This window comes from Felis catus, chromosome X (assembly GCF_018350175.1).
Source record: "Felis catus isolate Fca126 chromosome X, F.catus_Fca126_mat1.0, whole genome shotgun sequence".
NCBI classification, from domain to species: Eukaryota; Metazoa; Chordata; class Mammalia; order Carnivora; family Felidae; genus Felis; species Felis catus.
This window is the reverse complement of record NC_058386.1, coordinates 31,617,682-31,633,809: the sequence shown is the minus strand read 5'-3', so window position 1 is coordinate 31,633,809 and position 16,128 is coordinate 31,617,682. Positions and strand designations below refer to the sequence as shown.

At 37.0% G+C, this 16,128-nt stretch overlaps 1 protein-coding gene across 2 annotated transcripts in view; it reads right to left on the bottom strand.

Moving 5' to 3' along the window:
• Positions 1-16,128, bottom strand: part of CFAP47 (cilia and flagella associated protein 47) — a 566,822-nt gene that overhangs the window by 309,795 nt on the left and 240,899 nt on the right. For both annotated transcript variants that reach the window (XM_045050610.1, XM_045050611.1), the window contains 2 exons: positions 10,178-10,312; positions 1,872-1,987 (listed from right to left, as the gene is read on the bottom strand). In XM_045050610.1, coding sequence (XP_044906545.1) covers positions 1,872-1,987; positions 10,178-10,312 — 251 coding nt within the window. The remainder of the gene's footprint in view (positions 1-1,871; positions 1,988-10,177; positions 10,313-16,128) is intronic.

The window sequence follows — 16,128 nt, the reverse complement described above, 5'->3', positions numbered from 1 at the left end:
GCATATGTTATAATAAACACATATTTGTGCATATAAAAAGACCACAAAGAAATGAACTGATAAATTAACTCTGCTTATCTGATGGGGTTCTCAGTAATGGTTGTTTCCTCTTTATACTTTTCTGTAACAAATTTTCAACATGTACAGGCTTTAAACTTATAATAAAGACTATAAGTGTTAATTTCATTAATTGAAATGTAATCTTAAGGTACAATATGAGAAGTTTAGTGTGACTGTTAGGAAGAATTTCCTGAGAGGTTTGAAATACTGGAAGAGTCTACTGGGTTTATGAGTGAAAAAAAAGTGGGGGAACCTGAAACCTTGTCACTTGTGTAAACCTATTTGAAGGGCAGAGAATAGATCTCAATTATCAAAGTCCTAAGGGAAGAAAAATGGTACTGTGACAATGTTCAAATAAACTTGTATTACTACAGTTGTGTTTTATAACAGACATGTAAGAAATAGGACTTAGAAAATGGGTGGGCTGTTTTTACAAGTTTTATTCTAGTCATTTAGTTTATAATATAGAAACAAGTAAGTGAAGAATTGTTTCCTCACATTCAGTTCAATCTGGATATAGTACCAATCATGAATATGCAGAATTTATAAATTGTATACTCCTTAGCATGCAGCAGTAACTGAAGAAAACAAACAGGGGCTAATGACACAAGCCAGGGGCACTTCTGCAACTGGGTTTCTGGGTATTTTAAAAGCAATTAAAATGGCCCTTATTTCTAATTATTTCTGTGTTTGATATATTAGAAATAATAATGATTAAAATGTGAAAAGCAACTCAGGGTTAATGTATAGTTAAAAACCAAAAAGATAACCAGGTGAACTAACTTTAGTAGTTACACTCTGTCACTTTGCATTGGGAAAAAATAATAAAGCAAAGGCAATGACTAAAATTCAAGGTGGTTAAAGTCAATTAGTGGTTATTAAATTTGTGAACCCCTGTGATACTAACATGGCTGGTCTCTTATCATCCTTGCATTTTGTAATAAGAATATTTGCTATCATTAATACTGTTGACATATCTAATAGGATTTGTTGATCTGGGAAGAGTAATATATCATACTCATATTTAACTTTTCAAGACTATATTCTAGTGGCTTCATTTGTACTTTATTTCGGAAAGTAGGAGAGTAGTAGTAGAAACATTCAAAAAATGAATTATGAGAACAGAATCAGATAGAAATGAGACTTTAAAGAAAATCACTACGATTTGGAAGTGTGTGTGTGTGTATGCACACACACACGCATACATATACACACATTCATACATATAAACACAATGACAGTGAAGGGAAAGAGTAATGGCAACACTGAAGGTGTTTTTCAGGTAAGATTATCAGTCTTTGACTTTTTTTGTTCTTCATACATTCATAGCTTCTAAATTTTCTGCAATGAGCACATTACTCAGAAACAACTATAGATAACATAAAAAGAACCATATAAAATGTTATCCATAATATAATCTATATAAAATATACTTAAATAAACAATATAAATATAAATATATATAAATTTAGCACACACTGGTTAGAGTTTCTTACAGGGAACAGAACTGCAATACATAAACAACTTATAGTCTAAACTCTATGGCCTATATGCATGCAAAATAAACTGAAACTAAAAGCATATATTAAAAGCAACTGTTTTATGTTGTTAGAATTATTTCAACAAAATTGGTGAGGAATCTCAGCAACATATACATAATTTATCTATGCTTGAGTGATGATCTTTCATTATATATAAACCAGTTAAAAACAAAACCAGGTCACTCTTTTAAAATTATAATACACATTAAATCTCTAGGGTTGATATTTTCAGTGAAGAAAAATTTAAAAAGCAAAAAAAACCCCACTTACTTTGAAGATATTGTCACAATGTTCCCAGTTTGGGAAAGGGAGAAGTCAGCAGCATCTTTCCCAACAATTGTAGCATTATACACCAAGTTTTTCAAGCTTGAATTTTTCAGTAGAATCTATATTGAAGAAGAGAGTATAAATAATATCATGAACTTTAGAAATATATAATTTAACACTTATTTTCATCAAAGCAAGTTATACATTTTAATCATGAAAATTTTCCTAACGTGGAGTTATGGGAAGATGGCGGCGTAGGAGGACGCTGGGCTCACCGCGCGTCCTGCTGATCACTTAGATTCCACCTACACCTGCCTAAATAACCCAGAAAACCGCCAGAAGACTAGCAGAACGGAGTCTCCAGAGCCAAGCGCGGATGAGAGGTCCACAGAAGAGGGTAGGAAGGGCGGAGAGGCGGTGCGCGCTCCACGGGCTGGCGGGAGGAGCCTGGGCGGAGGGGCGGCCCGCTGGCCAAGCAGAGCCCTCGAGTCTGGCTTGCAAAAGCGGAGGGGCCGGAGGGAGTGTGTTCTGACAGCAAGCGGGACTTAACATCTGGAAGGTTATAAGCTAACAACTCTGCTCAGAGAGCAGAAGGGCTGGGGGACTATGGGAGGGAGAGTTGTTGAGCCCCGGATGACAGAGCTTAGCTTGGTGGGGAACGAAGGCGCTTGCCAGCGCCATCTCCGTCGCCAATCCTCCAGCCAAAATCTCAAAGGGAACTGGTTCCTGCCAGAGAACTGGCTTGCACCGCACAAACACCCAACACTGTGCTTCTGCTAGTCCATCCCTCTGGTGGGTTTGACTCCCTCCCGGTGCCGCAGGGCCCCTCCCAAAGCGGATCTCCCAAACAAAAGCGAGCTGAGCCTGCCTCTCCCGCCCCTGTACACCTTGCCAATCCACCCCAGCTAATACGCCAGATCCCCAGCACCACAAGCCTGGCAGTGTGCAAGTAGCCCAGACGGGCCACGCCACCCCACAGTGAATCACGCCCCTAGGAGAGGGGAAGAGAAGGCACACACCAGTCTGACTGTGGCCCCAGCGGTGGGCTGGGGGCAGACATCAGGTCTGACTGCGGCCCCGCCCACCAATGCAAGTTATTTAAGACAGCACAGGGAAGTGCCCTGCAGTTCTGCACCACTCCAGGGACTAACCAAAATGACAAAATGGAAGAATTCCCCTCAAAAAGACGTCCAGGAAATAACAGCGAATGAACTGATCAAAAATGATTTAAACAATATAACAGAAAGTGAATTTAGAATAATAGTCATAAAATTAATCACTGGGCTTGAAAACAGTATAAAGGACAGCAGAGAATCTCTTGCTACAGAGATCAAGGGACTAAGGAACAGCCAAGAGGAGCTAAAAAATGCTATCAACGAGCTGCAAAATAAAATGGAGACAACTACGGCTAGGATTGAAGTGGCAGATGAGAGAATAGGTGAACTAGATGATAAAATTTGGAAAAAGAAGAAGCTGAGAAAAAGAGAGATAAAAAAATCCAGGAGTACGAGGGGAAAATTAGAGAAATGAGTGATGCACTAAAGAGAAATAATATACGCATAACTGGTATTCCAGAGGAGGAAGAGAGAGGGAAAGGTGCTGAAGTTGCACTTGAAGAAATAATAGCTGAGAACTTCCCTGAACTGGGGAAGGAAAAAGGCATTGAAATCCAAGAGGCACAGAGGACTCCCTTCAGATGTAACTTGAATCGATCTTCTGCACAACATATCATAGTGAAACTGGCAAAATACACGGATAAAGAGAAAATTCTGAAAGCAGCTAGGGATAAATGTGCTCTAACATATAAAGGGAGACCGATAAGACTCATGACCGATCTCTCTACTGAAACTTGGCAGGCCAGAAGGGAATGGCAGGAGATCTTCAATGTGATGAACAGAAAAAAATATGCAGCCGAGAATGCTCTATCCAGCAAGTCTGTCATTTAGAATAGAAGGAGAGATAAAGGTCTTCCCAAACAAACTCTGAAGGAATTCATCACCACTAAACCAGCCCTACAAGAGACCCTAAGGGGGATCCTGTGAGACAAAGTACCAGAGACATCGCTACAAGCATGAAACCTACAGACATCACAATGACTCTAAACCCATATCGTTCTATAATAACACTGAATGTAAATGGACTAAATGCACCAACCAAAAACAATACGGTATCAGAATGGATAAAAAAACAAGACCCATCTATTTGCTGTCTACAAGAGACTCATTTTAGACCTGAGGACACCTTCAGATTGAGAGTGAGGGGATGGAGAACTATTTATCATGCCACTGGAAGTCAAAAGAAAGCTGGAGTAGCCATACTTCTATCAGACAAACTAGACTTTCAATTAAAGCCTGTAACAAGAGATGAAGAAGGGCATTATATAATAATCACAGGGTCTATCCATCAGGAAGAGCTAACAATTATAAATGTCTATGTGCCGAATACAGGAGCCCCCAAATATATAAAACAATTCATAACAAACATTGATAAGAATGTGGTAATTGCAGGGGACTTTAACACTCCCCTTACAACAATGGATAGATCATCTAGACACATGGTCAATAAAGAAACAAGGGCCCTGAATGAGACATTGGATCAGATGGACTTGACAGATATATTTAGAACTCTGCATCCCAAAGCAACAGAATATACTTTCTTCTCGAGTGCACATGGAACATTCTCCAAGACAGATCACATACTGGGTCACAAAACAGCACTTCATAAGTATACAAGAATTGAGACCATATCATGCATACTTTCAGAGCACAATGCTATGAAGCTTGAAATCAACCACAGGAAAACATCTGGAAAACATCCAAAAGCATGGAGGTTAAAGAACACTCTACTAAAGAATGAAGGGGTCAACCAGGCAATTAGAAAAGAAATTTAAAAATATATGGAAACAAATGAAAATGAAAATATAACAATCCAAACCCTTTGGATGCAGCGAAGGCAGTCCTGAGAGGAAAATACATTGCAATCCAGGCCTATCTCAAGAAACAAGAAATATCCCAAATGCAAAATCTCACAGCACACCTAAAGGAAATAGAAGCAGAACACGAAAGAAACCCTAAACCCAGCAGAAGAAGAGAAATAATAAAGATCAGAGCAGAAATAAACAATATAGAACCTAAAAAAAACTGTAGAGCAGATCAACGAAACCAAGAGTTGGTTTTTTGAAAAAATAAACAAAATTGATAAACCTGTAGCCAGGCTTCTCAAAAAGAAAAGGAAGATGACCCAAATAGATAAAATCATAAATGAAAATGGAATTATTACAACCAATCCCTCAGAGATACAAGCAATTATCAGGGAATACTATGAAAAATTATATGCCAACAAACTGGACAACCTGGAAGAAATGGACAAATTCCTAAACACCCACACACTTCCAAAACTCAATCAGGAGGAAATAGAAAGCTTGAACAGACCCATAACCAGTGAAGAAATTGAATCAGTCATCAAAAATCTCCCAACAAACAAGAGTCCAGGACCAGATGGCTTCCCAGGGGAGTTCTACCAGACATTTAAAGCAGAGATACTACCTATCCTTCTCAAGCTATTCCAAAACATAGAAAGGGAAGGAAAACTTCCAGACTCATTCTATGAAGCCAGTATTACTTTGATTCCTAAACCAGACAGAGACCCAGTAAAAAAAAACTACGGGCCAATATCCCTGATGAATATCGATGCACAGATTCTCAATAAGATACTAGCAAATCGAATTCAACAGCATATAAAAAGAATTATTCACCATGATCAAGCCGGATTGATTCCTGGGATGCAGGGCTGGTTCAACATTCCCAAATCAATCAATGTGATACATCACATTAATAAAAGAAAAGAACCATATGATCCTGTCAATCGATGCAGAAAAGGCCTTTGACAAAATTTAGCAACTTTCTTAATAAAAACCCTCGAAAAAGTCGGGATAGAAGGAACATACTTAAACATCATCAAAGCCATTTATGAAAAGCCCACAGTTAACATCATCCTCAATGCGGAAAAACTGAGAGCTTTTTCCCTGAGATCAGGAACACGACAGGGATGCCCACTCTCACGGCTGTTGTTTAACATAGTGTTGGAAGTGCTAGCGTCAGCAATCAGACAACAAAAGGAAATCAAAGGCATCAAAATTGGCAAAGATGAAGTTAAGCTTTCACTTTTTGCAGATGACTTGATATTATACATGGAAAATCCGATAGACTCCACCAAAAGTCTGCTAGAACTGATACATGAATTCAGCAAAGTTGCAGGATACAAAATCAATGTACAGAAATCAGTTACATTCTTATACACTAATGAAGCAACAGAAAGACAAATAAAGAAACTCATCCCAGTCACAATTGCACCAAGAAGCATAAAATGCCTAGGAATAAACCTAACCAAAGATGTAAAAGATCTGTATGCTGAAAACTATAGAAAGCTTATGACGGTAATTGAAGAAGATTTAAAGAAATGGAAAGACATTCCCTGCTCATGGATTGGAAAAATAAATATTGTCAAAATGTCAATACTACCCAAAGCTATCTACACATTTAATGCAATCCCAATCAAAATTGCACCAGCATTCTTCTCGAAACTAGAACAAGCAACCCTAAAATTCATATGGAACCACAAAAGGCCCCGAATAGCCAAAGTAATTTTGAAGAAGAAGACCAAAGCAGGAGGCATCGCAATCCCAGACTTTAGCCTCTACTACAAAGCTGTCATCATCAAGACAGCATGGTATTGGCAAAAAAATAGACACACAGACCAATGGAATAAAATAGAAACCCCAGAAGTAGACCCACAAACGTATGGCCAACTTATCTTTGACAAAGCAGGAAAGAATATCCAATGGAAAAAAGACAGTCTCTTTAACAAATGGTGCTGGGAGAACTGGACAGCAACATGCAGAAGATTGAAACTAGACCACTTTCTCACACCATTCACAAAAACAAACTCAAAATGGATAAAGGACCTAATTGTGAGAAAGGAAACCATCAAAACCCTAGAGGAGAAAGCAGGAAAAGACCTCTCTGACCTCAGCCACAGCAATGTCTTACTTGACACATCCCCAAAGGCAAGGGAATTAAAAGAAAAAATGAACTACTTGGACCTTATGAAGATAAAAAGCTTCTGTACAGCAAAGGAAACAACCAACAAAACTAAAAAGCAACCGCAGGAATGGGAAAAGATATTTGCAAATCACATATCAGACAAAGGGCTAGTATCCAAAATCTATAAAGAGCTCACTAAACTCCACACCCGAAAAACAAATAACCCAGTGAAGAAATGGGCAGAAAACATGAATAGACACTTCTCTAAAGAAGACATCCGGATAGCCAACAGGCACATGAAAAGATGCTCAACATCGCTCCTCATCAGGGAAATACAAATCAAAACCACACTCAGATATCACCTCTTGTCAGTCAGGTGATATCACGCCACCTAGGATTCCATGCAGGGGTGGTTAAATGGTAAATGGGGATAAGGGAAAGTTGTTCAAGGGAAGGAAAGAAAGCTTGGGAGCCTCAATTCCTCTTTTTCACTTTTTGTAAGAAAAGCTTATGTTTCACTAATTAATACTTATCTTCAACTGATGTGCTTCTGTGTAAATTTTGTTTCAAAAAGGTGGGAAAAAAGTTCAAATGCATTAAAAAATGTCTCAGAAAATCACTGCACTCTACATTTTCTTTTCACTGATCCCTGTATTTTTTACTGGTTCCAGGATTCTATGTTTCTATTAGTGACATAAAGTTAGAGAAATAGATTTTCAATTATAGTAGTAATTTCTTGAGATTATTCTTTACTTTGGAGTTGATGCATAGGGGTAAACTATGTCAAACATTCTCAGCAATTTCCAAATCAGTGATTTTCTTCCTTTTTTAATTTTTTTTAATGTTTATTCATTTTTGAGAGAGAGAGAGAGAGAGAGAGAGAGAGAGAGAGAGAGAGAGAGAGAGAGACAGAGAATGAGCGGAGGAGGGGCATAGAGAGAAGGAGACACAGAATCTGAAATAGGCTCCAGGATCTGAGCTGTCAGCACAGAGCCCAACGCCAGGCTCAAACTTGTGAACTGTGAGATCATGACCTGAGCTGAAGTCAGATGCTTAACCGACTGAGCCACCCAGGCACCCCTCAAATCAGTGATTTTCTTAAATGAAATTTAAAATTAAAGCTTGCTGTAACTGACAGTTTTTTTGCACTTATATTTAATTTTTGTTATCTTCAAGACATACTCTATATATGTGAAAAATAAGTTATATTTGCATAATTTCATTTGTAGTCTTTTTTTAATGTTTATTTTTGAGAGGGGGAGACACAGAGTATGAGCAGGGGAGGGGCAGAGAGACAAAGGGAGACACAATCTGAAGCAGGCTCCAGGCTCTGAGCTGTCAGCACAGAGCCTGATGTGGTGCTCAAACCCACAAATGGTGAGATCATGACTCAGCTGAGGTCCAATGCTTAAATGACTGAGCTACCCAGGGACCCCAGTTTAATCTATAATCTTAAGATATGAACATTATTTCTAGTAAAGAGCTAAAGGTGGAAAGAAATGTTTCTATCTTAATATGCATTAATTTGATTTTTAACATAATTCAAATTTATGTTTAAACGTTACCTAGTTACGTAAACTAGTTTTTAAAAATAGTGGCACATAAAAGGCATAAAGAAATAAAAACACATGGACAGAATTAGAGAACTGGTAATAATACCTAACAGTAATAAATCACTGCTTAATCTAATTCAGACTCCTCCTAGCTTCTTCAGGCTTAATCAAAATTTTTCTAACTCTTTAGAAATTTTATTTTGAAGTCAAAAGACCTCTCCAATATAATTACAGCTCTAGGTTTTGAAAGTCATTGCAGTGAAGGAATTATCAGAGTAAATAGTGTTGAAAAAATGCTCTAAAGAGTTGTATGTCTTTTCCTGACCAAAAAAGAAAAAAAAAAATTGTGAAAAGGAATTTTATCTCATTGTTTAGTAACAAAAAATCAGAAGGGGCTTTCCTTACCCCAAACTGAGCCCTTTACACTTTGAGACAAGAACCTGAGTGTTTCCAGATTTTTATCTGAGTCCCTGCCAACTATCACTCGTACCGTTACAGAGGCTACCTAGTTTTTTCAGAGGTTGCACTTACAAACCCAAAATCACCAAGACATATCTTCTGACGACCAAATACAGACACGTTTTGTATCAAAAATATAAAATTACACCCTCCCAACTAAATATGAAGAGAAAGACATAAAACAGCCTGAAAAAAAGGAATAAACATGATCTGACCAAAGAGGTAAAGTAATTTTTGTACAGAATAAGACTTTATCAGTGCATAGTGTCCTCAGAAAGGAATAAGAAGAGACCTATAAATCTGGTTGAAGATTTTATGAACACCAGTAGAAGGGACAATCTTATATAAATTTAAGCTATTTAAAATTGTATTCTAGGGGTGCCCACGTGGCTTGGTCATTTGAGTGTCCAAGTCTTGATTTCGGCTCAGGTCAAGATGTCATGGTTTGTGAGTTCGAGACCTGTGTCGGGTTCTGAGCTGACAGTGTGGAGCCCACTTGGGATTCTCTCTCTTTCTCTCTCTCTCTCTGCCCCTCCACCCTCAAAATAAATAAATAAAACTTAAAAAAAATTGTATCCTAGAAGATATTTCACAAGTGTAAATATGAAAAAAACAGCTTGAAAAACAAAGGTCAATGATACTTGACAAGGTATTTCTCAAAGAGAACACTTGATAAATATGTACATATTTACATAGGTTTGTTATTATCACAGGACTTCAGATTTCATTTTTGACTTTTTTATGCAAAGTAAAAAATTCACTGTTAAACATTTAGCAGCTCCCACACACATAACATCCTTCAGTGGGAATTAGGTGGCCCTTGTCAGGAGCACTTTAGTATTTTCCTCTCTATATCCTCATTTGAACAAAATCCATCTGGGTCTGTAAACTCCCTTAAGGAACGCTAAGTACATTCAGAACACAAATTTTCACTTATGGTGTCAGTCCCCTTGTACATGAAATGTGTCCCACGTATCCTGAGAAAATTTGCCATTCAAAGTACCTTTCATTTTCCATCTCCGCAAACCCCATTCACCAAATGAATTAGAGTCATCATTTCATTGCAGGTGGTGATTACTATTAAGCAAAAATTGTCCCTTTCACTCTGCTATACCTTTGGCTTAAGAGGAGCAACATTAGCTAAGGCTTATCACATCATATCGATACTTGTGTTAATTTTGGGTTGCAAAAGAAATTACTAAAACCCCTGGGAAGTGTTTAACTCCACATATTTTGGCCCCAAATATATCCTTACCTGTCTTAGCACAGTGTCATGTAGAGTACAATAAAAGGGCACCACCTTCTTGGGGAGATATGTAGGGAGCCTTTCATACATGTAGACACAAAGCATGAGCATCAGGATTGGGTTAGGATCACAGATGTCAGTGGCCTAGTTTCAAAGAAGTGAAATATAAATTAGAGGATATACAGATAAAATATAGAAAAAGAGCTAAAGCACTATATCAATTATTGTATTACTTTAAAACATTTTAAAATGTTACTAGTTGACAATGACACTGAATTGTAAACACAGTAAACAGATTATTGCTGTGAATCAGAAGAGCTTGACCTAGGTGTTAAGAGATGAATTAGATGTGTTCTAAGTATAACAATGGCCTCACAGCCTCAAAGCCTCCACAAAAGCTAGTCAGAGGTCATAAAAATATCATGCACTAGAACTACTAATGTGACTAAGACACCATCCCTGATTTAAAGTACCATATATAGCAGTAAAAGAAAACTGGGAAGTAGACCAACTACTGAGGTAAAAGAAGGCAAGAGTTTCAAGCAAAAAGTTTAAGGGAGTGGGTAGCCCATGAGATGGCCCTGAAGAATGCTTGGAGTTTATAAAGGTTATGTTTGGGGTGCAGAAAATGATATATTCCATCAGTAAGGCAAAGAACTACAGTGCAGGTGTCTAGGGAAGTAGGGGGTTTGTTTGTTAAAGAAGTGTAATTTAAATCATGTGTAAGGTCTAAAGAGGGACAAGTAGCATGTGAAAAGACTAAGGAGCACCAGGGCCACACTGTGCAGGGTGTGGAAGCCAGGGTGAGGGCCTGGATTTCTCAACAAGGAATAACACAGGAGCAACAATTCAGGCAGATGCGGCGCGGCAGGGGGTTGGAAAATACTTTTCCCAGAACATACAAATTGTAATAAGTCAGAAAATGTAATTATATTGATAACCAAGATAAATTAGTGATGGTTGTTGGAACAGATTTGAGATAAAACCCAGAATTGCAAAGGAATAATAGCAGGGGCAATCAACACAGCCTGAATGTACACTGAATACAAAAAGGAGAGTCAGAAGTAGGAGGAAGGATTCTTCGTATCAGATCATGTAGTACCTACAATGTCCTTGGACAATGTGAAGGTGGTAGGAAAGAATTATTCATAACAAAAAAGTATTGAGAATGGTCTAAGGCAAAAATTCAAACACATAAAACACCACAGATAAAGAAGCAATTGTCAATGTACAGGGAGCCCTCTACACTTTCATAAAATGAAGACACACTATGATTTAATCGCATGCATTCAAGTTAGTAACTGAAAATGATCCAGTCCTGGCTTGGAAATGCAACTAGTGTGGGAATCAAGGAGACCTAATGCTGTTATGGGGGACTAATGCACTTGACTCTGAAGTTCAGCAGCGGTTACCAGCGAATAAAGACAGCTCCTATGATCACCTCCTAGTCCATATCCCCAAATACGTTCTTTTCCCTCTTTGGAAGAAGAGAAGAGTGTTCTTTCTTGCTTTGTCAATAATCAGTAAGACTAACCAATAAAAGTTCCTGGGGAGGGGATATTAGTAAAAACTGAGGGAGGTGACCTACTTCTGCAGGGTAGAAAGCTGTTGGTGACCCTGATTTGAGGAAAACTGAGAAATACACCAAGACTCCAAAGTTTCTCATCCGTATTCTATGGTCTCACATTTCTTCATGAAAGACAACATTGGTCAACAGATGAAGGAAAATTATTTGAGATAGAAACAAACTAAAAAACTAAATACAGAATTTAATTCCCACAAAGTGAAAAATATGGTGCTGCTGGGCCCTTTGGAATGGGCCAGCCTATGAGTGTGATTCAAAGAGGGCTGTCTAGAGTGATGGGAAATGTGTTTGTTGGGGAAAGGGGAAGATTAGTGGCAGAACACTCCAGGCTCAAGTCTCAGGTCAATAAAAGCCTTTTGAACACTTTTTTTTAGTGATTACAGAATCAAATACACAGGTAGCAATACAGAATTATTCCCCAAAATTATCTTTGAAAAATATATAATGGGCTGAAAATGTAATAATTTGGTAATTAAAAAAAATACATTTATCTTAATGGAAAAAATGTTTCATCATTAAGATATTAGACTGAAAAAAAAAAACAGAGAAAAGAACATCCTTACTTTCCTTATAATAAATTCCAATGAACATAATCTAAAGCAATTACACCTTAGCCAATCACAGGCTTGAAAATCCAAATGTTAAATAAGTTAGGTTTGTTTAAAACAAGATTTTTAGGTGAAATATCTTTCAAAGATATAATCATTACTTTCTCTATACAGGGCTAACCTAGAATAACTTTAACTGTATTGGTTCATTTCCCCCCTCCCCCCAATGATAGTATTTTCCAACTAGCTTCATAAAAGATGAAGAATTAAACAAAAAAGGTTATAATAGAGAAAAATGCTGGAGGAGAAATGTGGTAAACCTAATTCAAGTCCCGCTACGATACAGTGCCATGATCTTGATTAACAGGAGAATTTCAGTAGAAATTTGTGGTTATTAGTGCACATGCCTAAAACAAAGCCAGCAGGCTGAGAAGGGCTGAGCAAAAATGAATCTCTAATACCTTTACTGAGAAACTATCCTTATAATCTCCTAATGCCTGACTTTATCTAATGTAAAATGTTCAGTTTTTTTTATTTTTAAAGCACTTTCACTCATTAATTCTGTTATTTAATGCTATAAGCATCCAAGTTGATAAAATCAAACAATATTTTTAAGAGAAAAGTTAGAATACCTATTCAACATTAGCTCCCATCACTACTCAGTGAATTAGGTATACTACAACTTCTGTTAACTATCGTATTTATTTTTTAGATCCATTTCTCTACATAAGGGACTAAAATTACATTCTGTACTGAGTCCAAACAATTCACACCATATTTTTGCTTTAAATATAAAGCATGTCATAAAAGGGAGAATATGTAAATAATTGTTACATTCTAGCTAGCAGGATTCCGTAACAGGACACAACACAGCCACAGAAACATAGCCAGCTGATTCCACACTTGCAAAGAACACAATAAATAAGAAACTTAAACAGTAATAAATACGTCCAGTGTTGAATTTCATTTGTCTTAAATGTGAACCAGTGCTAAGCATCAGCATTCATTCACTATGGTTAAGTTAATTTCATATTTTTAAATATTGCTATTTAATGTGGTTGGCAAATTCAGGCTGATAAAAAGTTAAGGAATAGGAACTGGTTGGTAAAAACTTGGTAATTTATCAGTTAGCTGTCAATTTCGCCATTCATCAAATTTTAGACACCTTCTCTACGTTTTTATGTATTAGATACTCACATTTTAAAATATGTTTTGGCTATACAATAAAATAAAACTTTTGAGACAACATACCTGAGGCAATAAAAAAACAAAGGAGAGAATTACAGTGTATGATGAACTATATTTTCAAAAACAAAAATATTTTCAGTTTCTTGTGAACCCATACCAAATTTTCAAGGGCCACCTTAAACATCAAATGCCCCATGCAACTCTTCTTGGTTCCTGTACCAGAATGATTCCTGTCCCTTTTGATTCCCATATCACATCTCTTCCATGTGTACTGTGCATTCACTATCTGTTTTGCATCAGCTCTTTCTCATATACTTGTCACTATTAATACAGCTTTGAAGGCATAACTGTGGTTTAATCATATCTGTACCCTTTGCAGGGTCTATCCAGTGTCTTTTGTGGAGGATATTCAATTTGTTTAATTGACAGAAATTGTAGTATTTTTGTTCTCTGAAACCAAAGGCTTTCATTGCGATTTATCTTTAAAGCTCTCTTATAAAAGAAAGCTCTGGTCAAATCCTACAATACAGTTTCTCTTTACAGCTACACCAATATAAAAGAATGTAAATGTCAGACCTGAAACAAAGTGAGTTTAACATGCAAGTGACTTTAGTACAAGGAAAAGCAAGCCATTATGAAATGTTATTTCTCCAGCAGGCATAAGGAACAACTTTATACCAAGCCATATGTGGGCACTGGCATCATCAGTCTCTCTTGCATCATGGAACAGAAAACTCAAGAGTTACTTGTAATGGTCTTTCTTCTGTGCCCATCTTTTGTGACTGTTAACAAGAACTAGCAAATCTTAAATGTCTCCTATATCAGCTTATTATTTTAAGTTTCCATTTAAATGTCATGAGTAGAGAAAACACTTTCCACCTTGACTAAATGAAATTATATTTTGATTGGTGTGTGTTCCCTATCTCCAGTCCCTCTCCCATCAAGTCCATTCCGACCATAGTTATGAAAGCAAATATCTTTATGCCCATAATACCCCATCGTAAACTTCTGACTTTTATGCTGACATCCAGTATCCCAATATATACCTATATTGATTTTTTCTAATCCAAAATTCAACTAAGGAATCTATTCACAGAATTTCCTTAATGTATGTCAAATATTCCATTCGACATTCTGTTTATGTTGTTTCTTCTGAGTAAACTCCTTCCTCTCTTACCACTACCAATCCAGATCCAATCCACCCTTCAAGAACCCAAATAAGCACTGCCTTCTCCACATAGTCTTTGATGGATCAATCTAGATCATACTGATCCCTTCCTTATATGAATTCTACACTTTATTTTTTTCATTTTATGACAATTACATGAGTAGAATGTTATCATTTAATATGTATATATCTAGATTATCCAATGACTTTGTATATTCAAAGTAAAAAATCATTTATTATACTATTTTATCACTCTAACAAAGAGCTTAAAAATAGTAAGCATATAATGGTTTTGATTACTGATAATGAGAACTTGATGTAAAAAGCCAGATGGAATTAGAACTTGGAGATCCAAAAGTAGTAATATATATTGCCACTGCGATCTCTACATGAATATTTATTTTAAAACCAAAGTGAAAGTTTTTTTAGCTAAATTAATAAATGATAATCTATATTCAAACAACTTTGCTCCTTTAATTAATTCTTAGAGCTTAAGTAGTGTTACTAAATCACTCAAGTTCAGTCTTAGGGTTTAAGAAAACTGGAGCTATCTTTAGAGCTACCTTCTTATCACACACAGCTGGATATACATTAATTATATAGATTTCAAAATATCCAGTAGATTTTTGTGAAGTCATATTTCAAATTCCACATTTCAGCAAGATCTTACAAAATATGAGAACAGGGAGTCAACTAACACTTTCCCGAAGAAAACATATAAATGGCCAATAGGTACATGAAAAGGTGTTCAACATCACTAACCATGAGGGAAATATAAATCAAAACCACAAGGAGATATTACCTCACACCTGTTAAAATAACTATTATCAAAAAAGAGGAGAGGTGTCATCAGGGAAATACAAATCAAAACCACACTAAGATATCACCTCACGCCAGTCAGAGTGGCCAAAATGAACAAATCAGGAGACTATAGATGCTGGAGAGGATGTGGAGAAACAGGAACCCTCTTGCACTGTTGGTGGGAATGCAAACTGGTGCAGCCACTCTGGAAAACAGTGTGGAGGTTCCTCAAAAAATTAAAAATAGACCTACCCTATGACCCAGCAGTAGCACTGCTAGGAATTTACCCAAGGGATACAGGAGTACTGATGCATGGGGCACTTGTACCCCAATGTTTACAGCAGCACTCTCAACGATAGCCAAATTGTGGAAAGAGCCTAAATGTCCATCAACTGATGAATGGATCAAGAAATTGTGGTTTATATACACAATGGAGTACTACGTGGCAATGAGAAAGAATGAAATCTGGCCCTTTGTAGCAACGTGGATGGAACTGGAGAGTGTGATGCTAAGTGAAATAAGCCATACACAGAAAGACAGATACCATATGCTTTCACCCTTATGTGGATCTTGAGAAACTTAACAGAAACCCATGGGGGAGGGGAAGGAAAAAAAAAAAAAGAGGTTAGAGTGGGAGAGAGCCAAAGCATAAGAGACTCTTAAAAACTGA